Source organism: Schistocerca gregaria, chromosome 2, assembly GCF_023897955.1.
Source record: "Schistocerca gregaria isolate iqSchGreg1 chromosome 2, iqSchGreg1.2, whole genome shotgun sequence".
Classification (NCBI taxonomy): Eukaryota; Metazoa; Arthropoda; class Insecta; order Orthoptera; family Acrididae; genus Schistocerca; species Schistocerca gregaria.
This window is the reverse complement of record NC_064921.1, coordinates 635,173,434-635,196,164: the sequence shown is the minus strand read 5'-3', so window position 1 is coordinate 635,196,164 and position 22,731 is coordinate 635,173,434. Positions and strand designations below refer to the sequence as shown.

The window sequence follows — 22,731 nt, the reverse complement described above, 5'->3', positions numbered from 1 at the left end:
AGTGTGTACCTGCACATTATGTTTCTTCCTTGGTTATGTAAAATTTGTTGCTCACCAAGATCACGGCCATGACCATGACTATGGCCACAATCACCTGTGCTGACTGCTCACAACAGTTGGAATAATAATTCATTAAATGACTCGCTAAAATCATGTTTAATATTTGCATTTAATACAACATTCACAGCAGATAGCTCAGAACACTACTGACACTCATTGGCTGTTGCAGAATGCATGATGCAGTTGTGCAGAACAACAAGAGACTCAACTGCCATACTTCATGAATCCAGCTACAACAACAAACAACAGATTGCCACCCACCATATAGGGGAGTTGTGTAATTGCTGACAGGCACAACAAAAAGACTACTAAACATGTAAGCTTTTGAGGAAAAGGTTTTCGAAAGTAGACAACACACACATTCACACAAGAACAACTAACACACACACATGGGTGGCTGGTTCGTTTAATGATTAAACGGACCAAACTATGAGTAGGGAAAAAAACCAAAGGTCAACAAAGCTTAGAGAAAGGAGCAATGAAAAGAAAACAGGTGTAAGGAGAGAGAAAGGAGGGTGAAGTGTCCCATCCAGGGAGCAGTTGGAGGCCCCTAAAGGCAGAAAGTGTGATGGGGGACATATCATCCCCCCCCCCCCCCCCCAACACACACACACACTTCCCACAGGTGCCCCACTCATCAATACCCAGTAAAGACTGTTGACACAGACACAACAAGAGAAGTACAGGAAAACAAATGAACAACAAGTCAAACAGAACATGCAAGAAGCGGAAATAAGAGCAAAAGAGTGGGTAGGATGGAAGCTGGAGTGGACTATAAAGCTCAGACAGTAGCTGCCTGTTTGGACCAGAGGACGCAACAGGGCCTCCTGCAAACCCTTCAATGGGCCGACAAGGCTTAGCCATCCTCCCTTACAGATAGTGGTACAAACTCCTACAAAAATAAACTGTAAAACCAGGTCAGCCATTGAGACATCATCCGCTAACATCATGGGTAGCAAGTCAGGAAGATTAAGAGTCCACTGCTGGGCGGTGAGGTTAGGGCAGTCCAGCAAAATTTGGAACCCCATCAAACGGGCACTATAATAACAATCCTCATGACAGAGATGATGACCATGAGTCAGCCAGGTATGGCTGAAACAGACCTAGTGAAGGATTATGGAGTCCTCACAAGAGGCCTGCATGGAGAACTTAATGGCATAATATACTTCTCGAGAGGCGGGTTGCCAATAACCAATTGGACCAGCCTGTCAGTGAGTTCATTCTCTGGGATCTCAACATGACACAGGATCCAGACAAAGACCACCTAGTGACCACATTGTTTGAGGGCAAAAAAGGAATCCTGGATAGTCAGGAGCAAGGAATGATGAGTGTAACACTGGTCAAGGGCTTGTAAACTGTACAAAGAGTCGCTACAGTTGAGGAGGGACTGAGTGGTGAAGGAACGAATGTGGTGAGGAGCATGAGATAGGCTACTAACTCCGCAGAGAAAACACTGTAGCCATCCCGCAAGGGGTGAAAATCATTACATTGTGCATGAATGTAAGCAAAGCCAGCGTGACTGGCACCATCGAGTCATCAGTATAGATTAATTCTGAACCCCAAAACATGCCAACAATGGAGAAGAACTGCCAGTAGACAGCTACAGGATGAGGTGAGTCTTTCAGATCTTGTGAAAGGTCGGGGCAGAGCTGGCACTGGGAGATGAACCATGAAGCCATACTGTGAGCAGGCCCGGAGAAGAATTGGTAGAGGGGAAAGCTGGAGTTCAGTAATATCTGGAAAGAGGAGATAGTAGTTCAGTTGCACCAGGAGCAATGGATGCATAACACATAGGCAATCAACTGTTTAGGCACGCAGTGGTGGAACCCCTGCCTCTGTTAGGAGACTGATCATGAGGCTAGTCCAAAAGGTACCAGTTGCTGGTCGTACCTCACAATGGCATATCGAGTCCAGTATTTGTAATTTTGAAGGTATGTCTAGCCATATGAGAGATTCCCATAATCTAGATGGGACTGGATCAATGCTTTGTAGAGCTATATCAGAGTATAGTGGTCTACACACCAGTCAGTGCTGCTAAGGCACTGAAGAGCATTGAGGTGTGATCACCACGTTTGCTTTAGTTAATGAAGATGGGGAAGCCATGTCAACCAGGCATCAAAGACAAGTCACAAAAAATGGTAAGAGTCCACCACATTGAGCAACTGGCCATCAAGATACAGATCGGTATGAGAATGGACTGTATGGCAATGACAGGATTGCATAATGCAGATCTTTACAGTTGAAAAATGGAAGCATTGAGTGAAAGCACAAGAATGTGCTCTGTGTATTGCTCCTTGCAGTCTGTGTTCAGCAAAGCCCATTGTGGACGATTAAAATAAATGTAAAAATCATCAGCATAAGAAGAGGGGGGTACCATAGGCCTTGCACACATCACCATAGCATTGATTGCCATTAAAAACAGAGGGACACTCAAAACAGAACCCTGCAGAATCCCAATCTCCTGCAGATGGAAGTTGCTATGGGAGGCACCAACCTGCCCCTGAAAATTGCAACATGAAGAAAAGTTCTGGGTAAAAATCTGAAGCGGGTCACAGACGCCTCACTCATGTAAGGTAGCAATGATGTGGCATCACAATGTACACTCCTGGAAATTGAAATAAGAACACCGTGAATTCATTGTCCCAGGAAGGGGAAACTTTATTGACACATTCCTGGGGTCAGATACATCACATGATCAGACTGACAGAACCACAGGCATATAGAAACAGGCAACAGAGCATGCACAATGTCGGCACTAGTACAGTGTATATCCACCTTTCGCAGCAATACAGGCTGCTATTCTCCCATGGAGACGATCGTAGAGATGCTGGATGTAGTCCTGTGGAACGGCTTGCCATGCCATTTCCACCTGGCGCCTCAGTTGGACCAGCGTTCGTGCTGGACGTGCAGACTGCGTGAGACGACGCTTCATCCAGTCCCAAACATGCTCAATGGGGGACAGATCCGGAGATCTTGCTGGCCAGGGTAGTTGACTTACACCTTCTAGAGCACGTTGGGTGGCACGGGATACATGCGGACGTGCATTGTCCTGTTGGAACAGCAAGTTCCCTTGCCGGTCTAGGAATGGTAGAACGATGGGTTCGATGACGGTTTGGATGTACCGTGCACTATTCAGTGTCCCCTCGACGATCACCAGAGGTGTACGGCCAGTGTAGGAGATCGCTCCCCACACCATGATGCCGGGTGTTGGCCCTGCGTGCCTCGGTCGTATGCAGTCCTGATTGTGGCGCTCACCTGCACGGCGCCAAACACGCATACGACCATCATTGGCACCAAGGCAGAAGCGACTCTCATCGCTGAAGATGACACGTCTCCATTCGTCCCTCCATTCACGCCTGTCGCGACACCACTGGAGGCGGGCTGCACGATGTTGGGGCGTGAGCGGAAGACGGCCTAACGGTGTGCGGGACTGTAGCCCAGCTTCATGGAGACGGTTGCGAATGGTCCTCGCCGATACCCCAGGAGCAACAGTGTCCCTAATCTGCTGGGAAGTGGCGGTGCTGTCCCCTACGGCACTGTGTAGGATCCTACGGTCTTGGCGTGCATCCGTGCGTCACTGCGGTCCGGTCCCAGGTCGACAGGCACGTGCACCTTCCGCCGACCACTGGCGACAACATCGATGTACTGTGGAGACCTCACGCCCCACGTGTTAAGCAATTCGGCGGTACGTCCACCCGGCCTCCCACATGCCCACTATACGCCCTCGCTCAAAGTCCGTCAACTGCACATAGGTTCACGTCCACGCTGTCGCGGCATGCTACCAGTGTTAAAGACTGCGATGGAGCTCCGTATGCCACGGCAAACTGGCTGACACTGACGCCGGCGGTGCACAAATGCTGCGTAGCTAGCGCCATTCGACGGCCAACACCGCGGTTCCTGGTGTGTCCGCTGTGCTGTGCGTGTGATCATTGCTTGTACAGCCCTCTTGCAGTGTCCGGAGGAAGTATGGTGGGTCTGACACACTGGTGTCAATGTGTTCTTTTTTCCATTTCCAGGAGTGTAGATTGTAAGCTTTATGCAGACTGAAGAAGACTGCAACAAGGTGGTGACACCAGGCACAGGCCATTCAAGTAGCAAACTTCAGGTGGACTAAATTATCTGTATTACAGCGCCCTTGGTGAAAACCACTGTGGGTCGAAGTCAAAAGGTCGTGGAATTCAAGATACAATACAGCCTTTGACTTGCCGTACATTCAAGAAAGCTGCAGAGGACAATGATTAAAACAATGACAGCTGTCCATCTGAAGAGGCGGTTTACGCAATTTCAAAACTGGCATACCAAAACTTTTTAGCCATTTGAAAGACAATTCTCCCTCACTCCGGAAATGGTTAGAAACAGTACATGATGTTGGCTAGCCACTGATAAGAGTTGAAACATTTCGTTGTGCAACCAGTGTGGTCCACGAACCATGTCGGGGCAGAGAGCAAGATCATCATCATCATCATCATCATCATCATCATCATCATCATTTAAGAATGATTATGCCTTTCAGCGTTCAGTCTGGAGCATAGCCCCCTTATAAAATTCCTCCATGATCCCCTATTCAGTGCTAACATTGGTGCCTCTTCTGATGTTAAACCTATTACTTCAAAATCATTCTTAACTGAATCCAGGTACCTTCTCCTTGGTCTGCCCCGACTCCTCCTACCCTCTACTGCTGAGCCCATGAGTCTCTTGGGTAACCTTGCTTCTCCCATGCGTGTAACATGACCCCATCATCTAAGCCTGTTCACCCTGACTGCTACATCTATAGAGTTCATTCCCAGTTTTTCTTTGATTTCCTCATTGTGGACACCCTCCTGCCATTGTTCCCATCTGCTAGTACCTGCAATCATCCTAGCTACTTTCATATCCGTAACCTCAACCTTGTTGATAAGGTAACCTGAATCCACCCAGCTTTCGCTCCCATGCAACAAAGTTGGTCGAGAGATTGAACGGTGCACAGATAACTTAGTCTTGGCACTGACTTCCTTCTTGCAGAAGAGTAGATCGTAGCTGAGGGCTCACTGCATTAGCTCTGCTACACCTCGCTTCCAGTTCTTTCACTATGTTGCCATCCTGTGAGAATATGCATCCTAAGTACTTGAAACTGTCCACCTGTTCTAACTTTGTTCCTCCTATTTGGCACTCTATCCGTTTATATTTCTTTCCCACTAACATTACTTTCGTTTTGGAGATGGTAATCTTCATACCATAGTCCTTACATTTCTGATCTAGTTCTGAAATATTACTTTGCAAACTTTGAATCGAATCTGCCATCACAACTAAGTCATCCACATATGCAAGACTGCTTATTTTGTGTTCACATATCTTGATCTCACCCAGCCAGTCCATTGTTTTCAACATATGATCCATAAATAATATGAACAACAGTGGAGACAGGTTGCAGCCTTGTCTTACCCCTGAAGCTACTCTGAACCATGAACTCAATTTACCATCAGCTCTAACTGCTGCCTGACTATCCATGTACAGACCTTTAATTGCTTGCAAAAGTTTGCCTCCTATTCCATAATCTCGTAGAACAGACAATAACTTTCTCCTAGGAACCCGGTCATATGCCTTTTCTAGATCTATGAAGCATAGATACAGTTCCCTGTTCCACTCATAACACTTCTCCATTATTTGCCGTAAGCTAAAGATCTGGTCCTGACAACCTCTAAGAGGCCTAAACCTACACTGATTTTCATCCAATTGGTCCTCAACTAATACTCGCACTTTCCTTTCAACAATACCTGAGAAGATTTTACCCAAAACGCTGATTAAAGAGATACCTCTGTAGTTGTTACAGTCTTTTCTGTTTCCATGTTTAAATATTGGTGTGATTACTGCTTTTGTCCAGTCTGATGGAACCTGTCCCGACTCCCAGGCCATTTCAATTATCATGTGGCGCCATTTAAGACCTGACGTTCCACTGTATTTGATGAGTTCCGACTTAATTTCATCCACCCCAGCTGCTTTATTGCACTGCAACCTATTGACCATTTTCTCCACTTCTTCAAATGTGATCCTATTTCCATCACCATTCCTATCCCATTCTACTTCGAAATCTGAAACATTGCTGATCGTATTTTCACCTACATTGAGCAACTCTTCAAAATATTCTCTCCATTTGCCCAAGGCATCCACAGGATTCACCAGCAGTTTTTCTGACCTGTCCAAAATACTTGTCATTTCCTTCTTACCTCCCTTTCGAAGACTGCTAATTACACTACAGCATGGTTTTCCAGCAGCTTGACCCATAGTCTACAATCTGTTTCCAAAGTCTTCCCAAGATTTCTTCTTGGATGCTGCAATTATCTGTTTGGCTTTGTTTCTTTCTTCAACATAACTTTCTCTGTCTACCTGAGTTCTAGTAAGTAGCCATTTTTGATAGGCCTTCTTTTTCCTTTTACAGGCTGCCTTGACTGTGTCATTCCACCAAGCTGTTTGCTTCACCCTACTTTTACACACTACTGTTCCAAGACATTCTTTAGCCACTTCTAGTACTGTGTCCCTGTACCTTGTCCATTCCTTTTCCAATGACTGTAATTGACTACATTCAACTAACTGGTACCTTTCTGAGATCGCTGTTATGTACTTGTGCCCGATTTCCTTATCCTGAAGTTTCTCCACTCTTATCGTCCTACATATGGACCTGACCTCCTCCACTTTCGGCCTCACAATCCCGATTTCACTACAGATTAAATAATGATCAGGGTCATCAAAGAATCCCCTGAATACACGTGTGTCCCTCACAGCCTTCCTGAATTCCTGATCTGTTATTATATAGTCAATGACAGATCTGGTTCCCCTGCCCTCCCAAGTATACCGGTGAATGTTCTTATGTTTAAAAAAGGAGTTTGTGATTATTAAGCCCTTACTGGCACAGAAATCCAAGAGTTGTTTCTCGTTCCTGCTGGCCTCCATATCATCTCCAAATTTACCCATAACCTTTTCATACCCTTCTGTTCGATTTCCAATCCTGGCATTAAAATCACCCATGAGCATAACACTGTCCTTGTCCTTTACTCTAACAATTAAATCACTGAGTGCCACATAAAAACTATCCATCTTATCTTGATCTGTCCCTTCACAATGCAAATATACTGACACAGTCCTAATTTTCTTGCTAGACAGTGTCAAACCTATCCACATCAGTCATTCTTTTACATACCTTACTGCAACTACGCTGGGTTCCATTTCTTTCCTGATGTAAAGACCTACACCCCATTGTGCTATTCCTGCTTTGACTTCTGACAGGTAGACCTTGTATTCTCCCACTTCCTCTTCTTTCTCACCCCTTACCCAAATGTCACTAATAGCTAAAATGTCCAGCCCCATCTTACTTGCAGCCTCTGCCAGCTCTAGCTTCTTCCCAGGGTAGCCCCCATTGATATTAATAGCACCCCATCTCATTACCATTTGTTTGCCAAGTCGTATCTTAGGAGACCCTGGTTTGTCAGTTAGAGGTGGGACTGCGCCACCTCCAAAGGTCCGAGGCATTTTGCTCTGATTGTTGCCAGCATCATATTTAAAATATTGGTGAAGCAGGTTGCTAGCCTTACTTGTCCCGAGTCCCATTGAGTTTTACCCCTAACGGTTGAGGGACTAACCGGTGGATTTGGTAGTCTTTGCCGTATGAGCACAAAGGTGACCACGACTCAGAATATGTCCGAGATGCCCAGCCTTATTCCAAAGTAACTGGTGTCCCGACTGTCGGGACCACTTACTTGGCCACTCATACGTTGCCCGTGTTTCATGAACTAGAACATGACTACAGGAACCCACACCATGAACCACAAGAGCAAGAACGTTCATGAATTCCCACTCATTAAACAGGATGACAGCGTTTGAGAAGATGGAACATGGGTAGGTAGTGGACCGGCACAGAGGCCTGGGTGAAATGCCTAGCAGAATGCTCAGCAGTAGCGTCCAAGCTGGTGAGGGTAAAACCACTCAGGGAAATTCCTGGAACACGAGTGGCAGTACGGTGGCTAAAATTGCATTTGATCTTTGTCCATACCTGGGAAGAGGAAGAATCCAGCCCTATGGCAGTGACATACCGTTCCCAATAAATCCATTTCTGGTGTTTTATAACATAATCTATCTGGACACAAAGCCACTTGAAGGCCAGGAGGTGGTCAAGAGATGGATGCTGTATGTAGTATTGGAGGGCTCAACGGTTATCTTTAATAGCCACAAGGATAGGATGGTGGTAAGATGGAGCTGGGGGGGGGGGGGGGGGAGATGGAGGGGGGGAGAACAGAAACTAACAGAAGCAAAGGCAGATGTAAGGATACTGGGTGGAGATGGTTGAATTTCTGTTGGCTGTTGTTGGACCTCTGAGTAGGATAGATGGTTGAGAGTTTTTAATGCCTGAATCTTTCATTCCTTTTTATAGATAGGGCAATCTGGCAGCAGAAGAGTGTGTGGGTCCAAACAGTTCATGCACTTGGGCAGTGGGATGCAAGGACTCCACACATGTAGAGGGTGGCTGCAGTCACTGCAAATAGGATTTGCCCCACATCATGAAGACGGGACACTACAAACAGTGCGTGTGAGGTGAGATGTAGGGCCTTCATGTCACAATGGTAAACAATAATTTTGACTTTTTCTGGGAGGGTACACATTCAAAAGCCAAGACCTAAGTACTGGTATCAATGCAATTGTCCTTAGGACCTCTCTGGACTCACTGGATGAAACGGATGCCACACTGTTTCAGATTAGTGCTAAGTTCCTTTTCAGATTGAACGAGAATGTCCCTGTGGAAAATAATGCCCTGGGTCATATTTAAGCACTGGAGAGGGGTAACGCCCACCAGGATGTCCCTCCCCTAAGTGGTCACAAGCACAAAGGAAAGTTGACTGACTGGCAGCCACATCTTACTGAGTGAGTCAACTACATTAAACCTATCTTTGATATGTTCTACAAAAAAGAGCAGTTTGGTAGTGGTGAAATTCACCCCATCTGTCCTAGACCAAACCAAGTAACAGGGAAAAGGTTTTGCTCCAAATTGGTATGCCTGGCCCCCTCCCAAAGGGTGACCAGGGAGGGGAGAGCCAAGGAAGTAAAAGTAGCTGTCTGAAGAGAGAGCTGTGGAAGAGCAGCTAGAGGTGTGGAGCTTAGCATGCTTCATAAGAGCATCCACCCCATTACCACCCATTCCTATCAGGGCCTCACCTTGTGGGCACCACTCAACCATGACGTGGGCTGCCTGGCAAGGTGGTCATTGCCGGGAGTACAAAAGCCACAAAATGATGAGCAATCACTGCTAGGCATACATGTGACAGCTCAGGTGCCAGAAGAGTGATCTCTGTGTTGCCAGAGAGCTCAGCCAGATTGGTACATAACAGCCCCATTACATGGACTAACTGCATGTGCTGGTGACATAGCAAAGGAGAGTGGGGGGGAGGGGGTTGGTTTGCTACAGTGTGGCCTTGATCACCTGATTTCTCTCTCTGTGATTTTCATCGGTGGGGTAAACTGAATACTACTCCTGCTATTCCTCACGCAGATATGGTACATGTATGTCACAATTTGGTAAATCGAGCACAGCACTGCCTCAACATAAATAGTGGCCACTCCCAGGACCTTATGTGATGTTCATTAATGAGGGTCAATTCTGCATCAGTCTTACTGTAAATATTTTCTGAGCCTGTTTTAGTTTGCACACCTTGTACTCTGAACATGCTTAAAATTTCAGTACAAAGGCCCTATGCAGGTTCTAATGCTGACAGCTTACTGGACAAACTGGTGAGCCTGGAAGAGGCAGTAAGATTGGATGTACAAAAATCAGATTAGGAAATCTCTGCAAGTGAAAACAAACTAGAGGAAGAGGAAAGAGAATTAAAATGTTCTATATGTGGGAAATGGTTCTTCAAAGTACCACGTCTTCAGGGATCAACGAAAGGCAATATGCTTTTATGAAAGCTGGGTGTTTATGAAGTTCCTTTTCAGTGTGGTTAACGTTATACAGGGTGTCCCATTTTAATCTATATTGGCCGATATCTCTGGGGTGGCACAATTCTCCTTTCAAGGTCAAACCAAGATCAAGTTTATTTTTGCAAATAGCAGCCTCTATTTTTATTCCATATTTGTATTCTATCTGGGGCGGGGAGGAGGGGGGTCACATGTTTGTAGGGAACATTTTTTTCGAAAAACCAGTGGTTTGTTGTCAGGGGGCACTTCATTGTAACTTTCCGAGGTTACCAGTATCTTGAGAATGAAGCAAGATCAGGAAAACATTTTCTGTGAAAATCTTGTATATGGTTTCTGAACTCTGTCCACTGGCAAAATTTTCATGAACTTGAAATCGCCTTGAAATTCTTCAGTATGGACTAACATGAAAGCAAATATTGTCGGCATTGGCAGAAACCAATGTGCACCACTTGGAGGGTGCTAAATCAGAGAGCAGCACTGTGCTTGTGCCGGCACAATCAGAGAAGAGAAGAGTGGAGCTCTGAGGCTAAGTATTAAGAGTCACTGTCGGGAAATCTGAAACAACTGGGGGTTCTGAGAAATTTTACCTTTGGAGACTTTGAAAATTTCTCAGAATTCATTTAGAATGATTCCTGACTGGCATGACTCTCAAAAATTTTTTCTTGTGGACTTAGAAAAAATGTGTGTAAAGGGATTTAGAATACTTCCAGCTCGTTGAACTCTGATGAATTTTACCTCGTGGGATTCAGAACAATCTTGTCTCATGAGACTCTAAGGCATTCCTGAAGCGAAATTTTTCCAAATACTTACAAGCAAAATTATTCTCTACACAAATTTTTGGATCCCATAAGAGAAAAATTTATCTGAGTCACCTTGTCTCGCAATCGACTTTCTTGGGCCCATCTTCCATTTCTGCCTTCCCTTCATATTTGAAAAGAACAGATTACCTTGGGGTATATCATTATTTTATTATTTACACCAATACTGAGATATGTAAAGGTGCCCTCTTGAAAGACACACATCTGGTAGACACCTAGGTGATTTTCTGAAAGAGTGCACTTTAATACTGTAGGTATTAAGAGTGAAGCATCTTGTGAAGACAGTACTGAATGCAGAAGAAATATAAGAATTAACATAGGTATTTACTAGAGGCATTCAATAAATAATGTAACACATTTTCTTTCTTGGCCAATTTCAGTTGAAAAAAATGTAGAATTTATTATGGAGCATCATAGAATATTCCCACTTCAGCCCCTACAGTTTCATGAACCTCTGGTAGGTGACGATGTTACACGTAGCCTTCAAAATGGCATCTGTAACAGAGGTGCTTTCCCAGCAGAGAACTGTCATCGAGTTTCTTTCAGCAGAAAACCAGAGCATCACAGATATTAATAGGTGCTTGCAGAATGTCTATGGAGATCTAGCAGTAAACAAAAGCATGGTGACAAGAATGAAATTTTCACTCTGCAGCGAAATGTGCGCTGATATGCCAGGAAGTTTCTGAAACATGGTGAGTTTCCAGAATGAGATTTTCACTCTGCAACAGAGTGTGCGCTGATATGAAACTTCCCGGCAGATTAAAACTGTGTGCCGGACCGAGACTCGACCTCAAGACCTTTGCCTTTCATGGGCAAGTACTCTACCAACTGAGATACCAAAGCACGACTCACGCTCCGACCTCACAGCTTTACTTCCGCCAGTATCTCGTCTCCTTGAGGCAAAGGTCTCAAGTTCAAGTCTCGGTCTGGCACACAGTTTTAATCTGCCAGGAAGTTACATGGTAGTTGTTGGGAAAGGCATCTGTCATGATCGCAACCTATATGGTCTCACGAATGGCGGTTCGTCGCAATTTTCGAACACGGATATTCTAATTCTAGGTGACTGACAGATCGGAATTAAACACCTCACTGCACAGCTGGACATCTCTTTTTGGTAGTGCTGACACACATGTCCACCAGTTGGGTAGCTGAAAGGCGTGTGCCAATTGGGTTCCTCACCTCCTGCAGGAGACCATAAAGAGCAATACAGGATCAACTGTGGGGAATTTCTAATGTGTTATGAGGCTGATGTTTTTTTGTTGAATATTGTCGTGGATGATGAAAAGTGAGTTCATCACTTTGCACTGTAAACAAAATGGCAATCCACGGAGTGGCACCACATCACATCTCCTTAAAAAAAATTTTCCAAAGCTGCACACTCAGCGAGTCAAGTCATGGTGACAGTCTTCTGGGACTTTCAAGGGGTTATTTTGTTTGATGTCCTCCCTCATGGTGCAACGATCAACTTTGCAGTGTATTGTGCTACCCTCAGGAAACTGAAGATACAATAACTTCAGTGTGTTCATTTTCATAAATATACAAAGTTCACATTCTCCATGACAATGCAAGAACTCATAAAAGCCTGCGCACTGAAGAGGAGCTCACAAAATTTCAATGGACTTTCTTCTTCATCTACCCTTTGGGCTGGATCCACACCTTCTGACTTCCATTTGACCCACTGAAGGATGCACTCCATGGGAAGCAGTAGATTAGATTAGATTAATACTTGTTCCATAGATCATGAATATGACACTTCGTAATGATGTGGAACATGTCAGGTTAATAAAACATGTCTGTACAAGATATTATATTACACAAAATATTGCATGACACTAATGTTTAAGTTGTTGTTGTTGTTGTTTTTTTCCCTTAATTTATATCTAAAAATTCAGCCAATGAGTAGAAGGAGTTGTCATCTAGAAATTCTTTAATGCTGTTTGGAAGCTGACCAAAGACTTTTGTGGCACCATAATTTACCCCTTTCTGTGCCAAAGTCAGATTTAACCCTACATAGTGAACTAACATGAATTCTTACTAATTAATGGAAAATCTCATATAAAGATGTGAAACAATTACTAACAAAGAGATAGAGGGCCTAGCCAGTACTTACCTCAGCTCAGTACAGCCGATAGAAAAACAAAAAACAACCGAAAATTTAAGTTCCTAGCTTTCGGAATAAATGTTCCTTCATCAGGGAGGAGAGAGGGGAAAGAAAGGGAAGAAGGGAAAGTGGATTTAGTTACTCACAACCCAGGTTATGAAGCAACAGGGAAAGGAAAACAGGGAAGGTAGCAAGGATGGAGGCATGGTTGTCAGAGGGAAGCCAAAGATATTCTACTGTAGGTACTGTGCCAGCTTCATACCAAAGAGGATGCATACAGAAGTAAAGAGGTGTATAGTATAAAGATGTAGGATGAAAAGATGCATGAATGGCTAAAGAGGAAAGGGAAAGAGGAGAAGACTGAAAAGTAAATGGGAGTGAGGTTGTTTAACGTAGGTTCAGTCCAGGGGGATGGCGGGATGAAAGGATGTGCTGGAGTGCAAGTTCCCATCTCCGCAGTTCAGAGGGACTGGTGTTGGGTGGGAGAAGCCAAATGGCACATACGGTGTAGCAGATTCCTAGGTCCCTAGAATTATGCTGGAGGGCATGCTCCGCTACTGGGTATTGGACATCTCCTAGGCGGACAGTTCGTCTGTGTCCGTTGATGCGCTCAGCCAGTTTAGTTGTTGTCATACCAATGTAAAAGGCTCTGCAGTGCAGGCATGTCAGCTGATAAATGACATGTGTAGTTTCACATGTGGCCCTGCCTTGAATTGTGTATGTTTTACCAGTAGCGGGGCTGGAGTAGGTGGTTGTGGGGGGATGCATGGGGCAGGTTTTGCAGCGGGGTCGGTTACAGGGGTAGGAACCGCTGGGTAGAGAAGGTAGTCTGGGAATATTGTAGGGTTTAACAAGGATGTTACGGAGGTTAGGGGACGACAAAAGGCAACTCAGGGTGGTGTGGGGAGAATTTTGTCAAGGGATGATCTCATTTCAGGGGTTGACTTGAGAAAGTCATATCCCTGGCGGAGTAATTTGTTGATGTATTCGAGGCCAGGATAATACTGGGTGATAAGGGGGGTGCTTCTGTGTGGTCTGAGGGTAGGAATATTGTTGTTGGACGGGGAGGAATGTATTGCTCGGGAGATCTGTTTGTGGACAAGGTCTGCAGGATAGTTGCGGGAGAGGAAAGCACTGGTCAGGTTATTGGTGTAATTGTTGAGGGATTCGTCACTGGAGCAGATACGTTTGCCACGAATACCTAGGCTGTAGGGAAGGGAGTGTTTGATGTGGAATGGATGGCAGCTATGAAAGTGAAGGTACTGTTGTTTGTTGGTGGGTTTGATATGGACAGAGGATGACCAACACCTCCAACCTATCACCCGCAGACTCCCATCCTACACCAAGGACACAAACCACTTCCTAGAACGCCTCAAATCCATTCCCACTCCTCTCCCACCTGAAACCTTTCTTGTCACCATAGATGCTACATCCCTTTTCACAAACATCCCACACACCCATGGTCTCTCTGCCCTTGAGCACTACCTCTCCCAACGCCCACCCAAAGATCTTCCAAAAACCTCGTTCCTTATCACACTTACCAACTTCATCCTCACCCATAATTACTTCACTTTTGAAGGCCAGACCTACAAACAAATCAAGGGAATTGCCATGGGAACCAGGATGGCTCCATCCTATGCCAACCTCTTTATGGGCCGCATGGAGGAGGCTTTCCTGAAGACCCAACAGCTGCTTCCCCTGGCCTGGTATAGGTTTATAGATGACATCTTTGTGGTCTGGACTCATGGTGAAGAAACACTCCTTAATTTCCTCCATAACCTCAACTCCTTTTCGAATCTGAATTTCACCTGGTCCTTCTCCAAAACCCAAGCCACCTTCCTGGATGTTGACCTTCATCTTGTTGAAGCTCACATCCACACCTCTGTCCATATCAAACCCACCAACAAACAACAGTACCTTCACTTTCATAGCTGCCATCCATTCCACATCAAACGCTCCCTTCCCTACAGCCTAGGTATTCGTGGCAAACGTATCTGCTCCAGTGACGAATCCCTCAACAATTACACCAATAACCTGACCAGTGCTTTCCTCTCCCGCAACTATCCTGCAGACCTTGTCCACAAACAGATCTCCCGAGCAATACATTCCTCCCCGTCCAACAACAATATTCCTACCCTCAGACCACACAGAAGCACCCCCCTTATCACCCAGTATTATCCTGGCCTCGAATACATCAACAAATTACTCCGCCAGGGATATGACTTTCTCAAGTCAACCCCTGAAATGAGATCATCCCTTGACAAAATTCTCCCCACACCACCCTGAGTTGCCTTTTGTCGTCCCCTAACCTCCGTAACATCCTTGTTAAACCCTACAATATTCCCAGACTACCTTCTCTACCCAGCGGTTCCTACCCCTGTAACCGACCCCGCTGCAAAACCTGCCCCATGCATCCCCCCACAACCACCTACTCCAGCCCCGCTACTGGTAAAACATACACAATTCAAGGCAGGGCCACATGTGAAACTACACATGTCATTTATCAGCTGACATGCCTGCACTGCAGAGCCTTTTACATTGGTATGACAACAACTAAACTGGCTGAGCGCATCAACGGACACAGACGAACTGTCCGCCTAGGAGATGTCCAATACCCAGTAGCGGAGCATGCCCTCCAGCATAATTCTAGGGACCTAGGAATCTGCTACACCGTATGTGCCATTTGGCTTCTCCCACCCAACACCAGTCCCTCTGAACTGCGGAGATGGGAACTTGCACTCCAGCACATCCTTTCATCCCGCCATCCCCCTGGACTGAACCTACGTTAAACAACCTCACTCCCATTTACTTTTCAGTCTTCTCCTCTTTCCCTTTCCTCTTTAGCCATTCATGCATCTTTTCATCCTACATCTTTATACTATACACCTCTTTACTTCTGTATGCATCCTCTTTGGTACGAAGCTGGCACAGTACCTACAGTAGAATATCTTTGGCTTCCTTCTGACAACCATGCCTCCATCCTTGCTACCTTCCCTGTTTTCCTTTCCCTGTTGCTTCATAACCTGGGTTGTAAAGTAACTAAATCCACTTTCCCTTCTTCCCTTTCTTTCCCCTCTCTCCTCCCTGATGAAGGAACATTTATTCCGAAAGCTAGGAACTTAAATTTTCGGTTGTTTTTTGTGTTTCTATCGGCTGTACTGAGCTGAGGTAAGTACTGGCCAGCCCCTCTATCTCTTTGTTAGTAATTGTTTAACATGAATTCTTTACAGACGAATGGAAAAACTAGTAGAAGCCGACCTCGGGGAAGATCAGTTTGGATTCCGTAGAAATACTGGAACACGTGAGGCAATACTGACCTTATGACTTATCTTAGAAGAAATATTAAGGAAAGGCAAACCTGCATTTGTAGACTTACAGAAAGCTTTTGACCATGTTGAGTGGAATACTCTCTTTCAAATTCTAAAGGTGGCAATGGTAAAATACAGGGAGCGAAAGGCTATTTACAATTTGTACAGAAACCAGATGGCAGTTATAAGAGATGAGGGACATGAAAGGGAAGCAGTTTTTGGGAAGGGAATAAGACAGGGTTGTAGCCTCTCCCCAATGTTATTCAATCTGTATATTGAGCAAGCAGTAAAGGAAACAAAAGAAAAAATTGGAGTAGTAATTAAAATCCAGGGAGTAGAAATAAAAACTTTGAGGTTTGCCGATGACATTGTAATTCTGTCAGAGACAGCAAAGGACTTGGAAGAGCAGTTGAACGGAATGGACAGTGTCTTGAAAGGAGGGTATAAGATTAACATCAACAAAAGCAAAATCAGGATAATGGAACGTAGTCAAATTAAGTCGGGTGATTCTGAGGGAATTAGATTAGGAAATGACACACTTAAAGTAGTAAAGGAGTTTTTGGGGAGCAAAATAACTGACGATGGTCGAAGTAAAGAGGATATAAAATGTAGACTGGCAATGGCAAGGAAAGTGTTTCTGAAAAAGAGAAATTTGTTAACATCGAGTCTAGATTTACGTGCCAGGAAGTCATTTCTGAAAGTATTTGTATGGAGTGTAGCCATGTATGGATGTGAAACATGGATGATAAATAGTTTGAACAAGAAGAGAATAGAAGCTTTTGAAATGTGGTGCTACAGAAGAATGCAGAAGATTAGATGGGTAGATCACATAACTAACGAGGAGGTATTGAATAAGATTGGGGAGAAGAGAAGTTTGTGGCACAATTTGACGAGAAGAAGTAATCGGTTGGCAGGGCATGTTCTGAGGCATCAAGGGATCACCAATTTAGTATTGGAGGGCAGCGTGAAGGCTAAAACTCGTAGAGGGAGACCAAGAGATGAAAACACTAAGCAGATTCAGAAGGATGTGGGTTGCAGTAGGTACTGGGAGATGAAGAAGCTTGCACAGGATAGAGTGGCATGGAGAGCTGCACCAAACCAGTCTCAGGACTGAAGACCACAACAACAACAACAACAACAACAACAACAACAGTGAAGATCATCCTTTCTCCTAGTGTTATAGCTATGCACACAACAAATTTCGCAAGTGAATATATATACTGTGAGGTTACTGTGAGGATCCCTAGATCCTTAAATAGATGTCTGCAGGATGACCATGGGTGGACTCCAGCAATTCTTCTGATTACACGTTTTTGAGCAATGAATACTTTTCTACTCAACGATGAATTACCCCAGAATATGATACCATACGAAAGCAGTGAATGAAAGTAGGCATAGTAAGCTAATTTACTGAGATTCTTATCACCAAAATTTACAATAACCCTAATAGCATATGTAGCCGAACTCAGACGTTTCAGCATACCATCAATGTGTTGCTTCCAGTTTAACCTCTCATCAATGGACAAACCTAAAAATTTTGAAAATTCTACCTTAGCTACAGACTTCTGTTCAAAGTCTATATTTATCACTGGAGCTGTGCCATTTACTGTACGGAACTGTATATACTGTGTTTTATCAAAATTTAAAGAGAGTCTGTTTGCTGAGAACCACTTAATAATTTTGTGAAAAACATAATTTACAATTACATAACTTAGTTCTTGGTTTTTGGATGTTATTACTATACTTGCATCGTCAGCAAAAAGAACTAACTTTGCATCTTCATCAATATGGAATGGTAAGTCATTAATGTATATCAAGAACAGTAAAGGACCTAAGACCGAACCCTGTGGGATCCTGTACTTGATAGCCCCCCCAGTTTAAGGAATCTGCTGTTGTTTTAACATTACACGAACCACTTATTTCAACTTTCTGCATTTTTCCAGTTAAGTATGAATTAAACCATTTGTGCACTGCCCCCGTCAAACCATAATGATTTAGCTGATCTAAAAGAATTCCATGATTTACACAGTCAAAGGCCTTTGAGAGATCACAAAAATACCAAAGGGTGATGTCCGGTTATTCAGAGCATTTAATATTTGATCAGTGAACGTGTATATAGCATTTTCTGTTGAAAAGCCTTTTTGAAAACCAAACTGATATTTTGTTAGTACTTTATTTTTACAAATATGGGAGGCTACTCTTGAATACATTACTTTCTCAAAAATTTTTGATAGAGCTGTCAGAAGAGAGATTGGGCAGTGGTTGTTGACATCTGACGTATCCCCTTGTTATGCAATGGTTTTACAATGGCATATTTCAGTCTATCGGGGAAAACACCCTGCTCCAAAGAGCTGTTACATACATGGCTGAGAATCCTAATTATCTGTGGGGAACAAGCTTCAAGTACCTTGCCGGAAATGCCATCAATTCCGTAAGAGCTTTTACTTTTCAGTGAGTTTATTTGACTGATTTCAGAGGGAGAGGTTGGTGGAATTACAGTTGTTTCAAACTGCACAGGTATGGCCTCTTCTATTAGTAGCCTTGCCTCTTCTAGTGAAGATGTAGATCCTATTTTCTCCACAACATTTAAAAAATGATTATTGAAAATATTTTCAATTTCAGATTGTTTGTTAGTACACTTGTCATTCAGTTTTATGGCACTAAAGTCTTCCTGTGCTCTTGGTTGCCCTGTTTCCCTTTCAATAATATTCCAAATTGCTTTAATTTTATTATCAGAGTTACTGATCTCAGACATGATACACATGCTTCTGGAATTTTTAATAACTTTTCTTAGTACCACACAATAGTTTTTATAATATTGAACAATTTCGAGGTCAGTACTCACTCTTGCTGGTAGATACAGTTCTCTTTTACGGTTGCAAGATATTCTTATTCCTTTAGTTAGGCAAGGTTTTTTATATGTTTTCTTGGAATTATGTTTCAATATTTTCTTGGGAAAACAATTTTCAAATACCCTTAAAAATGTATCGTGAAATAAGTTATATTTCAAGTTTGCATCGGATTTCTTATACACTTCATCCCAGCCTAGCTGCTGTAGGCTTTCCCTAAAGTTTGCAATATTTATATTGTTTAACTGAATGCACTGCTTTGAAAGTCTGATTTGATATACTGCATGGAGCTATGTCATGTACTGTAACTAGCTGTGCACCATGATCTGAGAGACCATTATCAACAGGATAAGCATTTATGTCCTTAAACTTATCTTGGTCTATAAAAAAGTTATCTATCAATGTACTGCTGTTATTTGTTATCTGAGTAGGAAAATCGATGATGGAGCTCAAATTGAAAGAACTGAGTAATACTACAAGGTCATTCTTCCTATTACACTCTTTCAGGGAATCAACACTGAAATTGTCACAAATGATAATTTCCAGAATGATATTTTCACTCTGCAGCGGAGTGTGCGCTGATATGAAACTTCCTGGCAGATTCTACGGCACGTCAGGCACTTTACACTCATGGTAAAAATCGATTTTAATGACAGAAAGACAATTAAGTGACCGGAAAACAATGAAAATACGTGTACGAAAAAGTAGGTCTACTCGCGACTATGTACACAGTGGTTCAGAAGTTTTTTACTGGAAATTACTTAAGAGATGACGATACTCTACAGATATACAGGGGCAGCAAACGTATTTAGCACACTAAACTATCAGTAAATGCACTTAAAATTGCGGTATGAAGTTTAATCCGAAAGCTCAAAAGTTTGGCCTGGCCGCGATATGTAAACAAAACGAACTTTACACGATTACTGTGAAAATACGCGAGTGAGACAAAAACCTTTAATGGTTTCTTGAAGAGCACTATAATTAACATAATAAATTAGTTTAAAGTGTTAAAAACAGTTTATTACTACTTAAATTACTTATCTTGTACGAGAGCTGTGACTCAGACGTCAGTACACGGATGAGAGGGTGTTACTGATGCAGCAAGATGTTGGCTCCGAAGTCAACCAGTAGAGTGGTACCACAAGGGCATAACAGGCCTATCAGCAATGTGGTGTAAGGATGTCGCATTGAATGGATATTGTGTTGAAAAATAGGGTTTTGTAGCTAACAGAGTGGGGAATAATATATTGTATTGGAATACTGAACAAAGCCAACCTGCTTATGGGGAAAAAGGTGTGTTGCATTACTTACTGAAGGCCCCCTCGTGGCAATCCAGTGAGCACTTCTATGCAATATGTGCCTAAACTTGAATGCAAGCCAAAGAATAATGTGATAAATAGTACTGTATACATATTAACCAATACTTACATTTTTACTTGCGCCATTTTACACCTTATAACTGACTGAAGTATGAAGAATTCCTATCAACACGCGTTACTCAGCTTATGCATTTACAAGTCCTTCTCTTTAAGGGCCAGGAAAGATAAGGAACACGCCATGGCTTACAGAGTGTGTGAAGGAAATTAGGGGCAGGAGAGTAGGTTGCTGTGATTCACTGTTAAGACTCAAAAGTGGAAACATTATCCACAATCAGAGCAAAATAACATGATTGTGGTGATGGTGGTGGTGGTGGTGGTGGTGAGTGGGAGGTGGGAGGGGGGGGGGGGAGTGGAGAGGGATCTGAACTATAAAGAAGGGATAATATAGGGTAAAAGATGCTAATGTATACAAATACCAGAAACATATAAAGACTGAAGAATAACAAGGAAAAATTTACTGCTGTAGAGATAATGTTGAAGAACCAAGAGAATATTAGATTACACAGAATGTTCTACAGTTTTGTACCGTGTCTGCATATATAAAAAAGTAAATAATCCAGATGTAATTACCTTTTGTATATCCATATTAAAGCTTTCTCATTCACATTTGGAGGCAGATTATGGACAGTTCTGTCAAAGTCAGTGAGAAAGGTGGGAGAGACAGCAAGAGAAGGCTGAAGCCAGTTAAGACCTTGAATGAATATCCAACAGTCTGGTTCTCCCTAAAAGAAAAACAGATATTACACTGAAATAAGCATTACAACAAACATGGCAAAAAAGTATGTTTTCTTTTATATCTATCTGCTACTCTTATACCAATGCACAGCGAGATTTTACAAAGCACAACTCTGATACTAAAAATGGGAGTGTAACTGAAAGATGAGTTTTAACAATTAAGACTAAATGCTGAGAGAAGCTTAACAACAAATTACAAGACATGCATTATAATAATCTGATGGCATTCACAAATTTCTGAAAACTCCTACAAAACTTTAGTGGCCACTGCCAAAGAACTGATATGTCTTTTCAAAAATTAAGTGAAATTGGAACATACATTAATATGACATTATTTTGTAAAACACTTAACTGCCACTCTATTGAAATTCAGAAACAATGCAGAAAATGCTGATCACATTAAAACTAGGGTGACCAAGTGTACACCACTTCCTAAGATTTAACACTTTACTATTGAGCAACCTTATGAGAAAAGAACATATGCGTTCAGTATAAACTATTATACATATAACAGCTTCAGCTGGGGTAAGATCATGTGTACATGGATTTTTAAAAAAATTATGAGAGAAGGACAATGAACTTTCAGCAGCAGATTCATTATTTACATTTCCAAAAGGACAAGTCTCTATTTAATAGAGAAGTAGGATTGCAATTCAGTGACCCAAGAACCAACAGAGAGATCAGGAAAGTATGATTAGCTGCCAAGTTGCATGTAAGTTAATAAAACACTGGGATAGAGCCCCATCAAGAACAAGTGAAGGAAGATGAGGGTGTAATGCCCACTTGATAATGAGGCTGAGAGATGGACAAGCAGCTCCGATTGGATGATAAAGTGGGCTATAAGCTTCTTGATTATCAAAGGAACAATTCTGGTATTCAAGTAAGTTAGGAAAGTGAGATAAAATCTACAGCTGTATCTCTGGATGGAGATTGGAGCTCTGCTTCTCTTAAATGTGAGTCCTTGTGCTACCTCGCTTAACTGTAAGTAATATAAAGAATGAAATGAAAATTGTTCTTATAGCAGACAAAACATTGCGCAAACCTGAACTATGAGGTGTAAACTTTAAATAAGTTTTGATACTGGAAGTATATGGATAGTGTGACAAAATATAGTTTGCCATTAAAATAATTCTGAATTGTGAACTACAGTCATAAAGATAGTGTACCAAAACTAACTCATAATAGCAGAAAATAGAAACTGTCAAACTTTGATCAATTCTTGCCAGATAGCTGGATAATCATTGAAAGCCTTGTATAAAGCAATAATACTAACTAAAAGTCAAATATTCAGTTGGAAAAGAAATATTAAACATTTTGGAATTTACAATCTTTAGAACTCCTGCAGTTACAGTGCTGTACTGACTGCTCTAAAATAATAGAAAATTGTATTATTGTACACGATTACATATTATGATGCCAACAACTATCAAAACTTCCTTGCTCACAGTTATTGTTCAGAATTTTGGACATGCCACAAACCATATTTTTCTGCTTGACATTTTATCTCCTGCAGCTGGAGACATCCCCAGGAGTAGACAACAT

The 22,731-nt window shown here is 42.8% G+C and overlaps 1 protein-coding gene across 2 annotated transcripts in view; it reads right to left on the bottom strand.

Annotated features, from left to right (window-relative positions):
• LOC126334660 (run domain Beclin-1-interacting and cysteine-rich domain-containing protein) overlaps window positions 1-22,731 on the bottom strand; it is a 203,552-nt gene that overhangs the window by 132,830 nt on the left and 47,991 nt on the right. For both annotated transcript variants that reach the window (XM_049997119.1, XM_049997120.1), the window contains exon 3: window positions 21,025-21,176. In XM_049997119.1, coding sequence (XP_049853076.1) covers window positions 21,025-21,176 — 152 coding nt within the window. The remainder of the gene's footprint in view (window positions 1-21,024; window positions 21,177-22,731) is intronic.